General features: G+C 43.1%; 1 protein-coding gene across 5 annotated transcripts; it reads left to right on the forward strand.

The window, feature by feature from the left end:
* Positions 1-5,540: 5,540 nt before the first annotated feature.
* scn1ba (sodium channel, voltage-gated, type I, beta a) lies at positions 5,541-17,118 on the forward strand. Of its 5 annotated transcripts, none has more exons than XM_032554589.1 (7): positions 5,541-6,098; positions 11,563-11,953; positions 12,447-12,613; positions 13,113-13,350; positions 14,430-14,571; positions 14,659-14,729; positions 14,921-17,118. In XM_032554589.1, the coding sequence occupies exons 2-6, from the start codon at positions 11,920-11,922 to the stop codon at positions 14,723-14,725; spliced, it is 648 nt and encodes a 215-aa protein (XP_032410480.1). In that variant the 5' UTR covers positions 5,541-6,098; positions 11,563-11,919; the 3' UTR covers positions 14,726-14,729; positions 14,921-17,118. The 5 variants fall into 5 exon arrangements, with proteins under 5 accessions (XP_032410480.1, XP_032410471.1, XP_032410462.1 ...); XM_032554580.1 differs by having other exon boundaries at positions 11,670-11,953; XM_032554571.1 differs by lacking the exon at positions 11,563-11,953 and having other exon boundaries at positions 5,542-5,781; positions 5,871-6,098.
* The last annotated feature ends 372 nt before the right edge of the window (positions 17,119-17,490 follow it).

Below are 17,490 nucleotides of genomic sequence, written 5' to 3' on the forward strand. Positions count from 1 at the left end.
ATTAAATAAAACTTCCTGTTTGATTGAAGGATCTAGAAATGTTGCCTGATTTCAAAACTTTGGCCAAAGTGTGTGGAAAAATGTTTGTAAAGTTACACTGTAAAATATTAACTGCAATATTTTTGGTTTATGTTATAAAGAAAAAAATGTGGGAGAAATACACATAACAACCACAAGCAAAAATAAAATGGACTCTCAGTCTGTTAACAAAATAAAAGCACTTGAATAAAAAGAAATAAAAATACATTTAAAAAAAGAGTACAGATTATGAAGTCTGTATTGCCCTTCAATAATCAATCAATCAATTAGATTTAGATAGAAAAGATGGGCAATAGTTCACTCCGTCCTTTCACTAAGACATGAGGAATGGAGGCTCAGTGGATTTGAGCCGTTTTTCATCAACAGAAAGAGAAAAAGGCAGAAAGAAACGATAAAACGAGGTCAATAATGTTCATTTATAATCCGATTAATTGATTTATTGGTAATCGCGACAGGCCTAGGTGTTCATTTTTCAAAGCCATATTTTCATCATTTTATTAATACATTTATAAATATCAGCGTTGAAAAATACATATTTACTTAACAGGTTTCAAATTAAATATTTAGTTAGAAAGCTACATATTTAGTTTTCAACTAAATGTTTAGTCCCAAACCAAATATTTATTTTCCAAATGTAACATTTAATTTCTACACTAAATATTTAGCTCAGACCTTAATATTTAGCTATTTAACTAAATATTTACTTTAAAAGCTAAATATTTAGTCTGCAAAATAAATATTTAGATTGTTAGCTATATATTTACCTTGTAACTAAATACTGAGATCCAATGCGAAATGTAACTCAGACCTCAATGTTTAGTTTGAAAAATACATATTTAGTTTCAAACAAAATGTTTAGTTTGTGAATTAAATATTTTCTTCAAAATGTAGACAATTATAACTATGACTTTGAAAAATGAACATGACAATATTTTCTTAAATAAACCAAATTGCTGCTGTTAGTTTTTTACAGTTGAGCCGAATCTCTTTTCTCAGTTTTGGCCTCAAAACATTTAATGTGTTTTTTTCTTCTGCTGTTTAAATTCTGCAGAAACTCAGAGCTCGGAAACTTCCTGCTTTCCTGGAAACGAAGCAGCAGATTAGTCACCCTGAGACTCTGCGGCGGTTCATGGCTGCCTGACGCTGCCAAACACCCCCGGCCCCGACCCCCGGCCCTGACCCCTGACCCCGCTTGCATGCGCTCACACACACGTGGCGTGACCTGACGCATGCCTCTGCGTGCAAACAAGAGGAAAATGAACCAACAGTGGCTGTAAACAGGCAGATTTTGATTTAAAATGTTAGGAAATAACTGATCACTAAAGCTCCGGTTTAAAGGTGATTCTATCAGATATTAGGGGAAAAGATGAAGAAAGCTATGATATTCTGTAAAAGTCTTGGTTTTGGACACAAACAAAAATCATTTTGTAATCCAGACTGAATCAGGATAACCTGATTTAATGTCAGACGGCGAGACATTACCGTGTGTTTATGCAGCATAAATTTCTGGTTTTGATGATAAATGAAGGTAAAATGAAGCTAAACTTTATGAGTTTAGATGGTTTTTATGAAGCAGCTGTGAGTTTTAACATTTGGGTCTGGGTCTCCTGCTGTCCTGTTTTTTACCAAATGCGAAGTTTTTCGGTGGTGTCTTGCAGCCGCTGCGTGTTGCAGATTCATCACTGAATCTGTTATGCACCAAAAACGTCGGTTCTCCCTCGAGTTTGGAGGATTTTATTTAAAATTAGTCAAGGATGGAACTAAAACTGAGATCAACGTCCAAAGAAATGTATTCAGAAAGTCTGGATGTTGAAAATCTGGCTTCCTGGAGGGAAAATTATTATTTACACAATAGTCTTATAGTCTACTATTATTTATAATAAAACCATTACAAAATAATAATAGACTATAAGACTATTATTTAGTCAAAAATGAATATAGGATCGTTTAAAAACAGGAAATGTTTTACAGCTGTGGGTTCAGGCTGCAGAAATGTAAAAGTTCATCTTAAGTGCCACCTGCATGTTTTACCATAAATGTTTGCAGCCTCTGCAGATAAAATGTGAAACAACGGGACCAACACGTTTTTTTCTTGGGGATTTTTAAATGAATCGCAGCGTTCAGCAGAAACTGTGTTTTTGTTTAAACTGTTTCTTTGATCCATTCTCTATTTCTATAGTTTTTTTTAGATATGAAACATAAACAGTTCTTTTCAGGTTTTACTGATTAATTAAAAACAACATAAAATGTCCTAAAATTTTCTCGTTGATTATCTTTATCAAAACATTTGTACTTTTTTTATTTTATTTCCAGTAACAAGAACAGAATATCGCCCATTTTCCCTTTTTTTAATTTTTTTTTTATAATGTATTATTAAGTCTCCTATTCTAGTAAAAATCACAGGACGCGTTTAACTGCTGGGCAATAAACACAGTAAATCGTTAAAACAAGAAAGTTTCTTGTAATAAAGAGTTTTGTCTGTTATTAACACTAAGTTCTTGTTTAAACCAGAAAGTCGTAACAACTAAACGGCAGCAGCTGGCAGGAAGAAATCCTCCAGCTCTAAAATCTGACGCCTCCATCTTGTTTCCATCTGGTGAAGAAGGAAGTTGCTCTCAGTGTCTTCAGAGGTTTTTGTGTCGTTTCCTTCAGTGGTTCTTGGTGCAGCGCCCCCACAGGCCAGGAGGGGAACAGGTTGGTTTGGGTCAGAACCACAGCAGCTGGAGGTGGAGCAGATGATGGAGTTCTGGTTCCAGTAGAACCGGGTCGACCGGACCATCAGGTCCTGATCTGCAGGGCTCTGAGCTTCATGAAGATGTTTTCAGTGAGCGTGTCTAAGTTTGTTTTACCAAAAACAAAACGAGAGAAAATGTTACCTCCTCCCGGTTTTTCTTTTTTAAAATAAAAACTTTTAAAATGCAGCTCAGGATTATTGACCTGCTTTATCAATGTTCCTTCTGTAAATAATGTTGGATTTTTTAACACAGATCAGAAGTTTGATCTGCTGAGGTCAATGTCACACCTTTGCTCTGCTGTCTCTAAATCCACTAAATGTCACTAAATCTATGGTGAGATGCTGTTTGTGATGCTGATGTTCTTAGCAGCAAGAACATCATGCAGCACCAAATCAAATTCTGCTCAAGGCCTCATTCAACATTGAACTGCCCTGCATGATGAATCTGCTGCACATCTCTGCTGCTGGATGTAGAGGGACGAACTGCACATTTAATTTATGTACTTTTAGTAGCTTTTTCATTTCGTGCCACAGAGACTGTTTTGGTTGCTCGTTCTGATCTCCGCGCAGCAACTCTACCTGACTTTAAGTAGACAAAGCATTTGATGTGCATTGTGTCGCCGCAAAAATTTAAATTAAAATAAAAACAGACCAGCATGCTGCGCTAGTCATGAGGCGAGCATGAAAGCTCCTCCCCGGGCTGAACCACCGGTCCATAACGCACCGGCTAACCGGGAACTCAAAGCGGACGGAGTCAGCATGTTGAGACGTAAACGCTCAGGCCGCACATAAAGCTTTGTTCACCAGGACATGTCATGCTCACGTTCAACGTGCGCCTCTAAATGTGCACCTGTGAAAACATGTGAACACTGAGAGCAGCTCAGTCTGAACATTCACATTGAGCTGCACAAGCAGAGCAAATGCAGTGGATTTAAACTCGACCCTACATGGATCCTCACCCTCACAGGGGGTTGATATAAATGTTCATATACAGTAGGTGAGCCTATATCAGGTCAGAGATAAAGCCAGATCAGCGGCTGACGCGTGATTGGTGCACTTCCTGTTCAATGCATCAACTATAAAAACCATAAAAATTATAAACTTTTCTTTTTTTCAGGAATAATTCAGCCCCGCCAGTAAAACGCTCACAGCAAAAGAGACGCTTGCAGTCCGTAATGCTCTGGGGGAAACCCTGCTGTTTCTGTCGCTCGACATAAAGTTGGGTGACGGAAAGTTGGTGTCATGCATGTTGGCATGAAGTGTCTTACTTTTGTATGTCCTGAGAATCGATCAGTACCAGCAGGCAGGATGTTGCTGTTCCTCTGAAACCCAGCAGTTTATCACTTCACGCCTTAATTTAATACCTAAAATCTAAAAACTGAGAAAATATGTACTTTTATTCTCCCACAAGTTAAAATATGAGATTGATCTACTGTGGTCTCCGTGATGCTGCTTGTTCTCTGAAGAACCTCGAAAGCTGCAGGATTCCTGCTGAATCACCAAAAGCAGCTCCTGTCCTGCCATTTGGCCTCTAGGTGGCAGCATGTCCTACACCTGAATGGGATGAAAACGGAAACATGAAGATTTGACTGGCAGAAATGAAAGATGCGTCTGCTAAGTTTATCTTCTTCTCATCAGACGGATTTTCTTAGCTGGATGAGTTGATCTCCTGATGGTCAGCCTGGGAGGCAGAACAGAAGAAGAAGAAGGAGAAGATTTTTTTTTTTTTTGATTTTTAACAAAACATTTATTATACAATAATTTAACAATACATTACATAATCAGGTCAAGGATACTAAAAAAACCCCACAATAAATAGTCACAATAACAACTGATTATATTTTAGTTCTCCCTGATTTGAAATGGTGCACAACACATTGTTAAAACCCCACAGTTCTAAAAAACCCTTCAGATCCCCCGTGGCTCTGTGGAAACAAAACTCCAACCCTAACCCAAGAAGAAGAAGAAGAAGCAGCTGGTTTTCATCCAGTTGGTTCTGATGGGTCCCAGTTTGATGCTTCAAACTGAAACTGTTCTCCTCCGTTTCCTTCCTGCTCGTATTATTTCTGTTTATCGTTTTATTTTTGCTCACTTTATGTTTATTTTATTGTTTTATAAAACAGTTCAGAGGTTGTTGGTGAAACGCACCATTAGCTTCATGCATTAGCTTCTGCTAAATACCGTATCAGTACTGTGTAGCATTTTAGCTTCAGCTAAATATTGTGTTGAGAAAGCTATTTAGCTTTAGCTTCTAATAAGCGCCGTGTAGCTTATTAGAGCTCACATTAAATATCATGTTGGCAAATAACACGTTACTGTAGCTTTGTAGCATTAGCTCTCACTAAATGTGTTTTTATTGCGTTTTAATATTAGCTTTTACTAATATTATGTTGGCATAGTGCTTTATATTTATGATTAGAGGTTTGGGGTTTGTGCAGCTGACTCTCGAGCCCCCCCAGCGGTCAGGAGGATTTAAACTCACCTGCAGATGTGAACTCTGATCTTCTCACGTCGGTTTTATGTGTTTGTTTCTTAAAATTGTGTCATAACTGTTGAACATGGAGCCGTTTATTATGACGCTTTAACTGCTCAGCATGACTTTTCCTCTCCCTCCAACCTGCTGCGCCTGTTTGTGTTTTTGCATCTTGTCCTCTGCAGCATGTGGGACATTCGGAGGACACGGAAACATCACATAGGAAAATCCGTTACCATAGCAACACCTCTATGGCTCCCCCTCCTCCTCTTCCTCCTCCTCCTCCTCCTCATCTCTACTGCTATGCTTCGCCTCCCTCCCCCGTCCCGGAGCGCAGCATCCCTCCCTCAGTTTCCGCGCGTCGCTCTGAGGGAATAAACGCTCCAGAGCCGATTTCTCAGCCTGTCTGAGGATCAGCCCGTCCTCCTGCTGGACGGCGGGATGGAAGCCGCTCACCTTTGACCCATTGGGGGTTTTGGAGGAGAATACCAGATTTTTCTGTGGAGGAAGCAGAGAAATGTGAGAGTAAAAGCAGGTGAAACGTCTCCAGAACCCGACTTTGCTTCCATTTCCTGCTCTGGACTCTGAGCTCTTTATTCATTTGGACCGGCCGTCCTCCATCAGGTCCTCCTCCCCCCTCCCTTGGAGGCTCCCCTCTTCATCAGGAGGAGAGGAAGAGGAGGGCAGACCACACCCAGAGTCCCAGCAGCGCCGTCCTGCTCTTCCTGGCTGCAGAGTCCGGTCGTCTCGGCGCTGCCAGCTGCAGGGCGCAGAGTGTGTGTCGGTGTGTTTGGTGCCTGAACGGAGCCGGGATGCTGCTGCTGCTGCCTCTGACCCTGCTGGCTCTTCAAGGTGAGTGGCTGTTTGTTGACCTCTGGCTTCACCAGGGTTCCTGGTTCAGTTTGTTTTTACTGGAGTTAGCCGCAGGAACAAGGTCAGCATGCAAACTTTGGTATTTTAACCAACACTTCCTCAGGCTTTCTGGGACTTTTCCTCATGCATGACCTTCAGAGATGCTGCAGAAACATCATCGTTGGGGATTAGAAGAACTATAAGAGCTGCGTGGAAACCAAAATATGAGAACGTGAAACAAATAAAGAGCCAAAAAAGAGAAGCTTAAAGACGAGCTGTGAACTTCTGGACGCCTCCATCAGTCATAAAATATTCAGATCAGGCTGCAGATAGTAGTAAAGATGGACAGGAAGGAAACGATTAGCAGCGATTAAAGGTTGAGTTTAAAAGCTGCTGAACCATAAATATCCACACTGAGGCTGAAAATGTCTCCAAACAGGAATTCATTCTTCTTTTATTAAACAGTGGAGATGTTGGGAGTCTCATCTGACAACAAACTGCTCTAAAATATTATTATTTTAGTTATTTTCCTGAACTTTACCTGTATTTACAGGTGGTTTTACTAATGAAAATTTGAGTAAACGGCTGAAATGTAGAAAAAATACAGAAAGTTGCAACACGCAACTCGTTAAGTGATGCTGCTTAATAAGGAGTTGCTATTAATTTCCTCTGCAGAGGCAAAACTGTCGTCCTTTAAAACCATAATTTACATTAAAATGCTGGGAAACATCATATTTAGCTGATAAAAATGTTGATTTTTATTTAACAGCTTCATCTGTGGAGCATCAGCAGGAAGGATGAGTGTAAAAGTTCAGTAAAATAAAGAGGGATGAGTGGGAAAGATGTGAAGAAGAAAGAGGAAGACTATTGTGATGAAAAGTTTGGACGTGGGAATAAATTAAAAAGTCAAATAGACTGTTTGTATTGAGATTTTTTTTGTGTGAAATTCATCAAACAACCAAAACATTTTTTTAATATTTAGTGATTAGATTTAGTGTGAGATGCTGTGTTTTTTTTATCATCTCCACTTTAAGGCCCAAAAACATCTGCTGGTCTGAAAGTGAGAAAAATCCCCTGAAACCTGGAAAAGAAGAACGTTCTCCGCCAGTTTATTCATCTTCTAAAAGGTCAAAGTTCGTCTTCAACAGGATGCAGGAGCTGCAGCTGAACTCACTGCGGTTCAGGAAACTCATGCAGTAAATAAAGTTCAGCTGGACGCAAAGCAGGGAAACAGAAGGAGGAAAATGCTGCAGATTCATGAATTATCCACCGGCTTTAATCTGGTTAGTAATTAAACGGTGTGGAATCCAGCGGCCGCCGGGATAATTACTGGCCTCCCGGCTGAGAGCTGCGGCGCCCGGGCTCTTTCTGTTGGCCGCCGCATTACGGAGCCATTAGTCTGCAAATGGATCCCGGAGGCAAGTTCTGGTCAGAGCAGATCGCTTTTATCAAGGCGGTGAGAAAACAGCAGCGCAGCAACGAGCTGCTGGCTGGATGCGACGAAAAGACCGAAACCAGCAAATCCCCAAATCAGGCCACAGAGGATCGAGCTGCAATATCAACAGGCAGGAGGAGTTTCTGGTGATGTGCTGGACTCCTTTTGTTATCCAACAGAACCGGTACCGGGTCTCCAGGGGTCTAAACGACCCAAAGTTCTGCTCAGTCCAGCAGCTGTTTGCTCCTCTTCCTGTCAGGGCGGGACGCTCAGCTGATTCTTAGCTTTACCTTCCACTGTTTACTGTGTTGATGTAGCATTTTAGCACTAGCAAACGTCCAGTTGGGTTAGCATGCTAGCATTAGCGGTGTGGTTAGCGCTCTAGCTTAGCGCAGCTAACTTTTCACTGATGTGCATGATGTCTTTAAGGCTCTAACATCTTTCCTCTGTCCCAGAAGAAGATCCAAACCATGATACCGCCTCCTGTTCTGACTCGCAGAACCTTTTTTAAAAGGCAGTTTGACCCAAAAGCTGGTCGGAACCGGTTCCTTACGTCCTTCAGAATGAGTCGCTGCAGGTTTACAGCTGGTCTCTCAAACAGGAAGCTGTTGACTGACGTTCTTCATCGGAGTCATCGCTCAGCCAAACGGGTCAGATGTGATTTCGCCGCTCGGCTCCGTCTGGCAGCTGAGTCCAGACGGGACGGAGTTCGGTTCTGATTCTGTTTGAAGCTCCGGGTTTCCTCCACGGGTCTGTCCCAGACAGAAGAATCTGGAGCGAGATAATTCTCTATGACCTGATTACACACACACACACACACACACACACACACACACACCCACACACCCCCCCCCCCCCCCCCCCCCCCCCACACACACACACACACACCCACCCCCCCCCCCCCACACACACACACACACCCACACACACACACACACACACACACACGCTGACTGTTGGCGCTGCAGGAATCTTCTAGAACTTCCTCCTGACTTTAGTTTTTTCTTCTGTTCTGGTTTCATTTCTCCTTCATTTTGCAGTTAAAACAAAGAATTACCATAAAATCTACGTTTTTTCTCCGTTTCTCACTAAAAGTTATTTTTCTCACCAAAACAAAAATGATTGTTGGAACAAAAACAAAGTAAAGATTTTAATAAAAATTATTATTTCAAAAAGTGAAACTTTTCAGTTAAAAATAACAAACGAAGACGAAGCAGCAGAGGAAGATGACAGATGGACCGAGAAGGACAGGAAGTGCTGCAGCTTCGTCAGCGTTGGTGATGCATGGCTGCACAGTGTGTGTGTGTGTGTGTGTGTGTGTGTTTCTCTTTCGTGAGAAACGTCAGGACGGACAGACGGACAGACTGTCCCAATCTGAGGAACGGGACTTGGGGGGGACAGAGGACCCCATTGTTCATCTTCTACTGAAAAGTGTTTTTGCTCTTTTGGATTCAAAGGATCCAGTGTGGACACACACACTGAACCAGAACCAGAACCGGGCCTTTTGTGTCGCCAGCAGCTGCAGTTTGTCCTTTTCTGCAGCTGGAGGACGTTTCAGTCCTCAGAGACAAACAGCTGCTGATGTGACGGATTAAAACCAGCAGCAACAAAATCCTAATCTGCTGCTTCTGCATAATCCCAGACGTCAGAGTCCAGCTTGCAGGCCGGATTCCTGCTGCTGGATTGGGTCAGCGTCCTTCCTGATGTGATGACTCTGCTCTCCTTCCTGTCGCTCTGCATCTTCGTTTCTGTCCGCTCCGTCTTTTCTCCGCCTCCTGCTGCTCTGGTGGGTCCGAATCGCTCAGCGTTACAGAACCAACCCAACCGAACCAACCCAACGGAACCAACCCAATAGAACCAACCCAACGGAACCAGCCCAACGGAACCAACCCAACAAATCACTGGAACAAGAAAATACCAGAAACAGTCAAAATTCTCCGTCCACAGCGGCGGCCATCTTGGATTGAGTCAGAGAATCCGAACCGAACTCTCAACTCCCGTTTAAAAAACGTGTTTGAACTTTTATTATCAGCCTCATTTTACTGCAGTGGAGACCAAAAGTTTACATACACCAGGGAAAAGAATCATGCAGCTTTTTTATGTGGCTGTCTGAAGTTAACTCAGAGCAAACGTCTCTTGTTCCAGGTCAGCAAGAATCACCAGGGTTATTTCTACGTGCCAAAAGCCAAATAATGACAGAAATGATCTGTTATTGATTGTTTAAAATCTTTAAGGTCAAAAGTTTTCATACGTTTCCTCAGGATCAGGACAGCCGTCTTTAAAACTTTGTGGCGGACATCATCCATCTGCAGCTTTAACTTCCTGGATCTGGATCTGGATCTGGAGCTCGTCTCCTTCCTGAGTGTGACGGTTTCCCATCCTCTCTTTAACGTCATGAAATTGTTTGAACAGATGACGGCGGCGCCTCCCGGCGTCGGCGGATCATCGCAGGATGAACCAGAATCACGCAGCTCCTGATTCTCTTCCTGATTTCTGCTGTTTCTGAAAGGAAAATTGTCTTTAAGCATTTCATGTTGAGGACAAACAGCAGTATGGTGGAGATTCATGCGAAGCAGCAGCTCCGCCTCAGGCGCGTGCACACACACACACACACACACACATACACACACACACACACACACACACACACACACCAGCAGACCCCTGATAAACTCCAGCAGCCGATGCTGACCTTCAGTTTCTGCTCTGATGTTCTTTTTACTTCCTAAATGAGTCACTTAAATGATTTATTTCCTCTGCTGCTTTTATTTCTCGGGGATGTGGAGTCGTGAGATTTTACACCTGTGACCTCTCTGACCTCCAGATTTGAAGCTTTTTGCTGCTCTCGCTTTGTGACAGCTTCCTGTTGAGCCTGATGAATCCTGCAGCCAAACTCCAGTTTTTTCCCGTGTTTGCCGCAGAGCGTCGTGAATAATCTGGGTTTTTGGTACCGGAGGCCTGCTGCCGTCTGTGTCTCTGCCGTGAAGTGATGAATGTCTTTGGTCGACCTCCGGCAGCTGGAGCTGCAGCCTGTAATTAACACCAACAATCCTGACAGGCGAAGGAGATGATTGCAGCAGAGATGAAGCTGAAGCACCAGCAGTAGCTGTTTCCTGTGGAAGCAGGAAGTATTTATAGATGCACCTTTTGCCTCCGGTCTGTTCGGCTGCGGATCTGACAGGCAGATAACCTGAAAACCGGAGAATCTGGCCTCAGATCAGCCGTCGCTCCGGGTTGAAACGTGAACCTGTGAGCCGCAGCTGAACTGCCGGAGCAGCAGGAAGCTGCTTCGGTTTGAGTTGGAATCAGGGTTAAAGGTCAAGAATCTGATGGAGGAGGAAAGCTAACAGATTTTTTGCTTTGTTTTATTAGTTAAATTGTTGCATTTCTATGTTTATGTGGGATAAAGTTGTTTGCCGTTGGTCAGCTGATGTTCAGAAGTTGATTCATCTCAGAAACCCGATTTCTACAAAAATCAGCCAGAATGTGGATCCATCATACAGTCTTCGTTCTGCTTGGGTCGTCTGTAAGGTCACAGACGTCTCAGACGGCCTATCCAAAGTCTTGCTGCGATATTGAACGTTCTTCATTAAGTCTTGGTTCTGTTTTAGGAAGGACTTGGATGATCAGTTGGACGTCAACCCCAAGTTTTATTGTGATCCTGTTTGGTCTTTATCGGGTCTCAGATGGTCCGACTAAAGTCTTACTCGGGTCTCGGATCTTCAAGCTTCACAGTTTGTGGGTCAGAACCTTCTCTGATGGAGGAAATGATTTGGCTGAAATCTGTTGCGTTTCCTTCGGTGTTTCTGCAGCGCAGCAAAACTCAGCTGCAGCGATCGATGCTTCCTCACCTCACAGGCAGGAACAGGTTTAGAAACATTCGTGATGCTGCTGGTCAAATGAACAACTGATGAATAAAAACAGTCAATAAGTGAAACGGTCAGTTGGTCGATATGAAACGATGATGAATAAACAGTTTTCTATATAATTTTGCTCCTAATATTCTCTTTTCCTCCTTTTCCTCTGCAGCTAACCTTTGACCTCTTCTTGTTCTCTCCCCTCATCTCCATCTTGCGATCGTTTTCCTGTCTGTCCTCCATCGTTCTTCCCCTTCATGCTCCTCTGCTCTTCAACAGCCTGAGATTTAAACCAAACACATTTAAAGGTTTTATCAGCGTTGATCTGATCTGGAGTTTGTTTCCTGTCTCCTCCCCCCCCCCCCCCCCCTCCATCTCGTTATTTAAAATGAAAACCTCCCATTGCCCCCATTCCCCGCCCCCCATACCCCTCATGCCCCGCACCCCATGCCCCGCCCCCTGAGGTGAAAGTTCAGGGTAGCACATCTTTGGTTGAGAGCGCTGCTGAGGCCTCAGTGGAAACTGCGAGATGCAGTTTGAGACAGAAACGTTTGGAGCTCCAGGTGTGTTACTTTGGCCGATGACGAGTTTGTGTCATGATAATAATGATAATAATGATAATAATTGGCATATATAGACTCTCGCCTCTATATATGATGTTGGCTCCGGTTGGGAACTGACAGGATGCAGAACAACCGTCTAACTGCAACCTTTTATTTCCTCTCAGTTTCACATTTTGAAGAGAAAATTTCAGCAAAACTGAAATCCAAATTTATGGAATCGCCAAAGTGAAGCGATGAGCGGAAATAAAAACAATGCAAGAAAAAAAGAACCAAAAAGATAAAAAGTCACGCATGTGTTGAGGAAGCACGCAAAACTACAGCTACAGTAGCTCCTGCTGTTTTCTGAAGTACTGAGAGTTTGCCTGCGAGTACTGAGAGAAAACGCCGCGGCTCCTCCTGGAGCCCCACGGCCGCCCGCGGCTCTCCTCTCTGACCTCTGACCTGCGACCCAGCAACCGGCAGGAACTGACAGAAACTCCTCCTCGCTCTGCAGCCGGCCTGTGCGGCGGCGCCTGCGTGGAGGTGGACTCGGACACGGAGGCCGTGGCCAACGAGGGCTTCAAGCTGGGCTGCATCTCCTGCAAGATGAGAGCCGAGGTGCCGGCCAAAGCCGTCGTCACCTGGTTCTTCAGGAGCTCCGACGACCAAGACTTCTCTCCGGTAAGGATTCACAAATGATCACTCTGCTGCTCTCACGCCGGCAGGTCGAGTGTTGTTGTCATGTCAGTCATAACTTAACAAAAGATGACAAAGAAATGATTTTCTTCAGGGGAACAAACTGTTGCTGAGGTCAGTCAGGAATGTGACGGCTCCAGTGTTTCCAGGGTTTTTCCTGTGCAGGTTTTTATAGTTAGAATTTTGTGATCAGCAGAGAAATCCTGCAGAAATGATCCACCTGCTACAGCTGGAAGCAGCATCACTGGTTCCCTCATTTCCAGGAGGTCGTCTGCAGGATTCCTGTTCGGTTTTCCAGCTGATGTTTGTTTCCTGCCTGTGGGAATCAGATGCCTTCATCAGCAGAGAGCCGAGTCTGACGGCCATCCGCTCACTGCAGGAGTCCAGACAGGAAGCCGGAGGTCCTGCAGCGGCTCGGCGTTCCTCAGGGTTGGGTTCCTTCAACGTCTCACGGCTCCCGTCTCTCCTCTGCTTCCTGTTTCAGCTCTATGAGTACGAAGAGAAAAGAGGCGACATTCTCGACTCGCGTTTCGAGGAGCGTCTGGGCTGGAACGGCAGCAAAAACACGGAGGACCTGCAGGACGGATCCATCTACATCCTGAACGTGACCTTCAACGACACGGGGACCTACACGTGCACCTTCAAGAGAACCCTCATTTACACCAACTATAACTTTGAGAACAGCACCACCAAGCTGATCCACCTCCACGTGGTTCCAAAACGTAAGAACCGGGTCGACGGGAATCTTTCTGCTCCTCTGCTGCAGAGTTGCAACAAAAATCTGTTAAACAAAAATAGGGCTTCATTTTTCAGTCATATTTTCACCATCTTATTCATTCGCTCACTAATATCACAGTTTAGTTAGCAAACTAAATATTTAGATTGAAGCCAATTATTTAGCTTCAGATCTGTAAACTGAACGATTAGCTTCAGTTTACAGATCAATATATTTTCATATTTATATTGTGATGCCCAGCTTTTACTTTTGAAAATCTACTTCTGCTTATCAGCAAACAAATTTTAATATTATCTAAATATTTAGCTCAATATTTTAGTTTTGAGCTAAATATTAAACATGCTAAATAGTTTGGAGCTAAATATTTTGTTGGTTAACTAAAAACTTAATATTTATTTAGAAACTCTGAGGTTTGAATAAATAACATGAATTTCTTCCTGTTTTCTCTCCTCTGACTTTATGAGTAACTGAGCTTTTTATGTTCACTTTTCATTTCGAGGTGGACAGAAAAACTGCAGCCTGGTCATTTTTCTCACTTCCTGACGACATTTAAGGAAAAATAAAAGGAAAACTGAGTCAAGATCGTTTTCTTTTTTTAAAGCTTTTTCTATTTTATCATCAGAGAGGTTTGATGGAAACATGAAATCTGCTTCTCAGGTTTCGTGTCTGATTGTTGGCAGTAATCTGATCCCGCTGAACGTTGCTGCAGCTGCAGCAGCTCATGCAAACGCTGCTTTCGGTTTGTTTGCTGAGCTGCTTTTCAAACAAACTCATCTCATGTTTGCTTTCAGTCACACCTTTATAACGTATTTCTACTTTTATTAAATGTTTGTGTTGGAAACGAGCCTAAAAACATCCATTCATACGACATGAAGCTGCAGCCGATCATGAAAAGAAGCTTTTAGTGGAATTTATTTAGAATTTCAGTCAGAAACCAGAGAAGTGAGCGGAGAACACGGCCTACCTGCTGGTCTGCAGCTGTTCCCACTGCGCAAACGACTGGAGGTCACTGGGTTTCCGTAGCAACCACTGGCTGTTATCTGTGTTCCCTGTGTGTCGCCGTAGTAACCAGAGGCATGGCGTCCATCCTGTCCGAGGTCATGATGTACGTCTCCATCATCGGGCTTCAGTTCTGGCTGGTGGTGGAGATGATCTACTGCTACAGGAAGATCTCAGCGGCCGGCGAGGAGGCGCTGAGGGAGACCGAGTGAGTGATCCAGACTCGGATCGGGACCAGGATCTGGATTAGGATCCGGATCCAGATCTGTTTCAGTCCGTCTCTCTGTCCCTACAGGGCCGAGTATTTAGCCGTCGCTTCAGAGAGTAAAGAAAACTGCGGTGCCGTCCAGGAGGCAGAATGACCCGGTACGTCTAACAGGCTTCATGTTTGACTTTTCTTCCAGGTTTTTCCACCAATGTAGTTCCATACCAGCACAATCAGAAAGCTCCACTGGTTTCTGATTTTATTTGTGTTTCTTTATCTTTTCTGCAGCCAAAACAAATGAAGTGAAACGTTTCTGAGCTGCAACTTTTCTTCTGTTTGCTTTAAATTCCAGGTTGATGGAGAGTCCAAGGCGACGTCCCTGAGGAACTCCGCCTGCCTCTCGTCTCTCCTCGTGATGGAAACCATGGAAGCCATGAGCGCCGGCAGGACTCAGAGAAGACGAGAGCGGAGCCGCTGTAAATACGCTTCAACTCCAGACCGCCTCCCACTGCATGCTGACCAACAGCCAGTCCTTCCTCCTCAGGTCTAACTCACCGTTTGCATTTAAAGATGACATTTTAAAAAGAAAAACAGCAACAAATAAGTCTAAAAAAAATCCTTTAAGAACTGCAGCAGCTCACTGCCAACTGTTAAAGTAGCTGAAGTTTTTCCCCGTTTGGATTTTTTCTTCCAAAACCTGCAGAAAAAGAGAAAAACAAACATTATTCATCAGTTATGTATCAAAACAAAACTGGCGTCATGTTTCACGCCTCTGCATGTTGTTTAATCAGAGACTCAACAGCGCTGCAGCAGCGCCACCCAGTGGACCAAAAGAGAAACGACACGTTTCACCTGGATGCTCAGAGGTTTACTTATCAAATGAATCAATAAATTAAAGTCCAGGGGCCTCAGTCTTCACATATCACAGCTGAATATTCTGCAGAATATCAAACTGTGGACATTCTGTCAGTAACCTGCATTATTACAGCTGAAACATTTTAATTGTGAATGTTTACTAACCTGGACCTGGAGGAAAACGGGCCGATGTGGGATCTGCTGCTCCGGCAGCGAGGAGATGAAGCCATGAAGAGTTTAACATCCAGCAGACTCAGGTCTTCCTCCATGCAACTCTGGGACCAAATTAGGCTTAAAATGATCTATTAAAAGGTGCTTTGACCAGTAAAAAGTCGGTAAATATTCAAATATACCTTGCAGTCGGCATATTTGGACAGTTTTTAGTCTTTTTTCGACTGCATGACTCTCCAGAAGTGCTTTAAGAAGTGAACTCAAAGCCGATTTCTGCCTTCCACCGATTATAATCTGCAATCAACCGTTAGAGTAAAATAGCTCAAAGCTCCAGCTGAAGCCTCACGCTGCTGCAGCTCATGAAGTTTATTTCTAATATATTAATGAAGTGAACTGAATGTCCAGCGTCTTTCTGAGCAGAATCAGAACTAAAACCCTGAAGAACATTTACATTCAGTCCAAAAGTTTCAACTTAACGAAGGAATAACTTACATTTTATTTAATGTTAATTTGTTTGTAACCGACAGAAAACTGAAGCAGATCAAACCAAATCTGTCTGAAAAAAGACAGAAAATCTGAATTTTTCACATTTAAATCTCAAATTTCCCTTTTTTTAAACACGTCTGCTAATCAGTTTTTCTTCCCATTTAAATTTGACTGAATTGAACTGGAAATCTGCTGGTGGTTCTGTAGACGGATTCCCATGAGACCAGAACCGGTCAGGAGTTCTGGGAGCTCACAGAGCGACAATCAGACCCAGAAACGCAGAAAACAGGAAGTTTAGGCGCGGAGCCGAGAAGGAAGCTGCAGCTCAAAGCGAGACTTCCTGAGTTACACCTGCAGTCTCACTGCCTTGCAGCAAACGCTCCATGACACCAACAATCAGAAAAGGTCAGAGGTGAAGCCTGGTTTTCAGGTTGGATAAAGTTCTGGCACTTAAAGGCTTCTGTAGAAATTGACTTGATCTTCCTGTTAAAACTTTCTCCACCAGCAGCGTTTTAATCCAGATTAGGTGAAGTCTGGAAAAGGGGGCGGAGTTTAATTGGGTGATTTTAGAAGTAATCAGTGATCATTTGTTGTTATGCATGAGATTGTTACTATGGTTACACAGCAATTAGATAATCCAGATTATTTGCACTTTTACAAAGTAAAACTTTCCAATTTCAAATCTGATATCTAAATTAAAATCTCTTCATGTACTCGCGCTGAAACAGTTTTATTTTTAATAAAAATTTTAAAATGTAGAGTTTTGTGACGTGGGGCCAGCTTATGCCTCGGGCCGGCTCTGCTAGCTTTCCATATTTGAAACTTGAGCTCCAGCAGCTTCTTCCTGCCTCCAGTGAACACTAGGGGGCAGCAGAGCGCTGCTCCTCTAACAGAACACCAAGCTGGACAGAACCCAGCTAAGCTGCTCCGCTTCCGGTTCTGCTGCATGGAAACAAGAAAGCCGCAGATTGGCTGCATGTGTCGCCATGGAAACGTCAGTCCCAACAATAAAAACATAAATAAAAGTTTCTCAGTCGGGTTCTGAGTCGTTCTTTGGGTCTGAATGTGTTTGTGAAGAAGAAAGGATCCAAAACCAACCATCAGCTGGTTCGGTTCTGAAAACATCTGAGAACCGAACAGAACCAAGAGAAAACCCGAGGAAGAAAAACCGACGGAGCCGAAATGGAAAATATTTATGGATCTTCTGAATATTAATGTGACAGAAAATCTGAAATATCAGGAAAAAATACATTTTTACTTTGGAGACTTTATAATTTTGGTTTTTAACGCACAAACATGAACGCAGATCAAATTAAACGTTTTAATTAGAGGTTATGAAAAATTTGTACATTTGGTTATTTTTTAGGATACAAAATAAAATATTTTCTATAAATGACAAATTCAGATATG

The sequence above is a fragment of the Xiphophorus hellerii genome, chromosome 3 (assembly GCF_003331165.1).
Source record: "Xiphophorus hellerii strain 12219 chromosome 3, Xiphophorus_hellerii-4.1, whole genome shotgun sequence".
Lineage (NCBI taxonomy): Eukaryota > Metazoa > Chordata > Actinopteri > Cyprinodontiformes > Poeciliidae > Xiphophorus > Xiphophorus hellerii.

Coding starts and splice junctions, on each gene's coding strand:
- scn1ba (XM_032554564.1), top strand. CDS start 6,059: ATGCTGCTGCTGCTGCCTCTGACCCTGCTGGCTCTTCAAG. Junction 12,614..13,112: donor ACGACCAAGACTTCTCTCCG/GTAAGGATTCAC, acceptor TTCCTGTTTCAG/CTCTATGAGTACGAAGAGAA. Junction 13,351..14,429: donor CCTCCACGTGGTTCCAAAAC/GTAAGAACCGGG, acceptor GTGTCGCCGTAG/TAACCAGAGGCATGGCGTCC.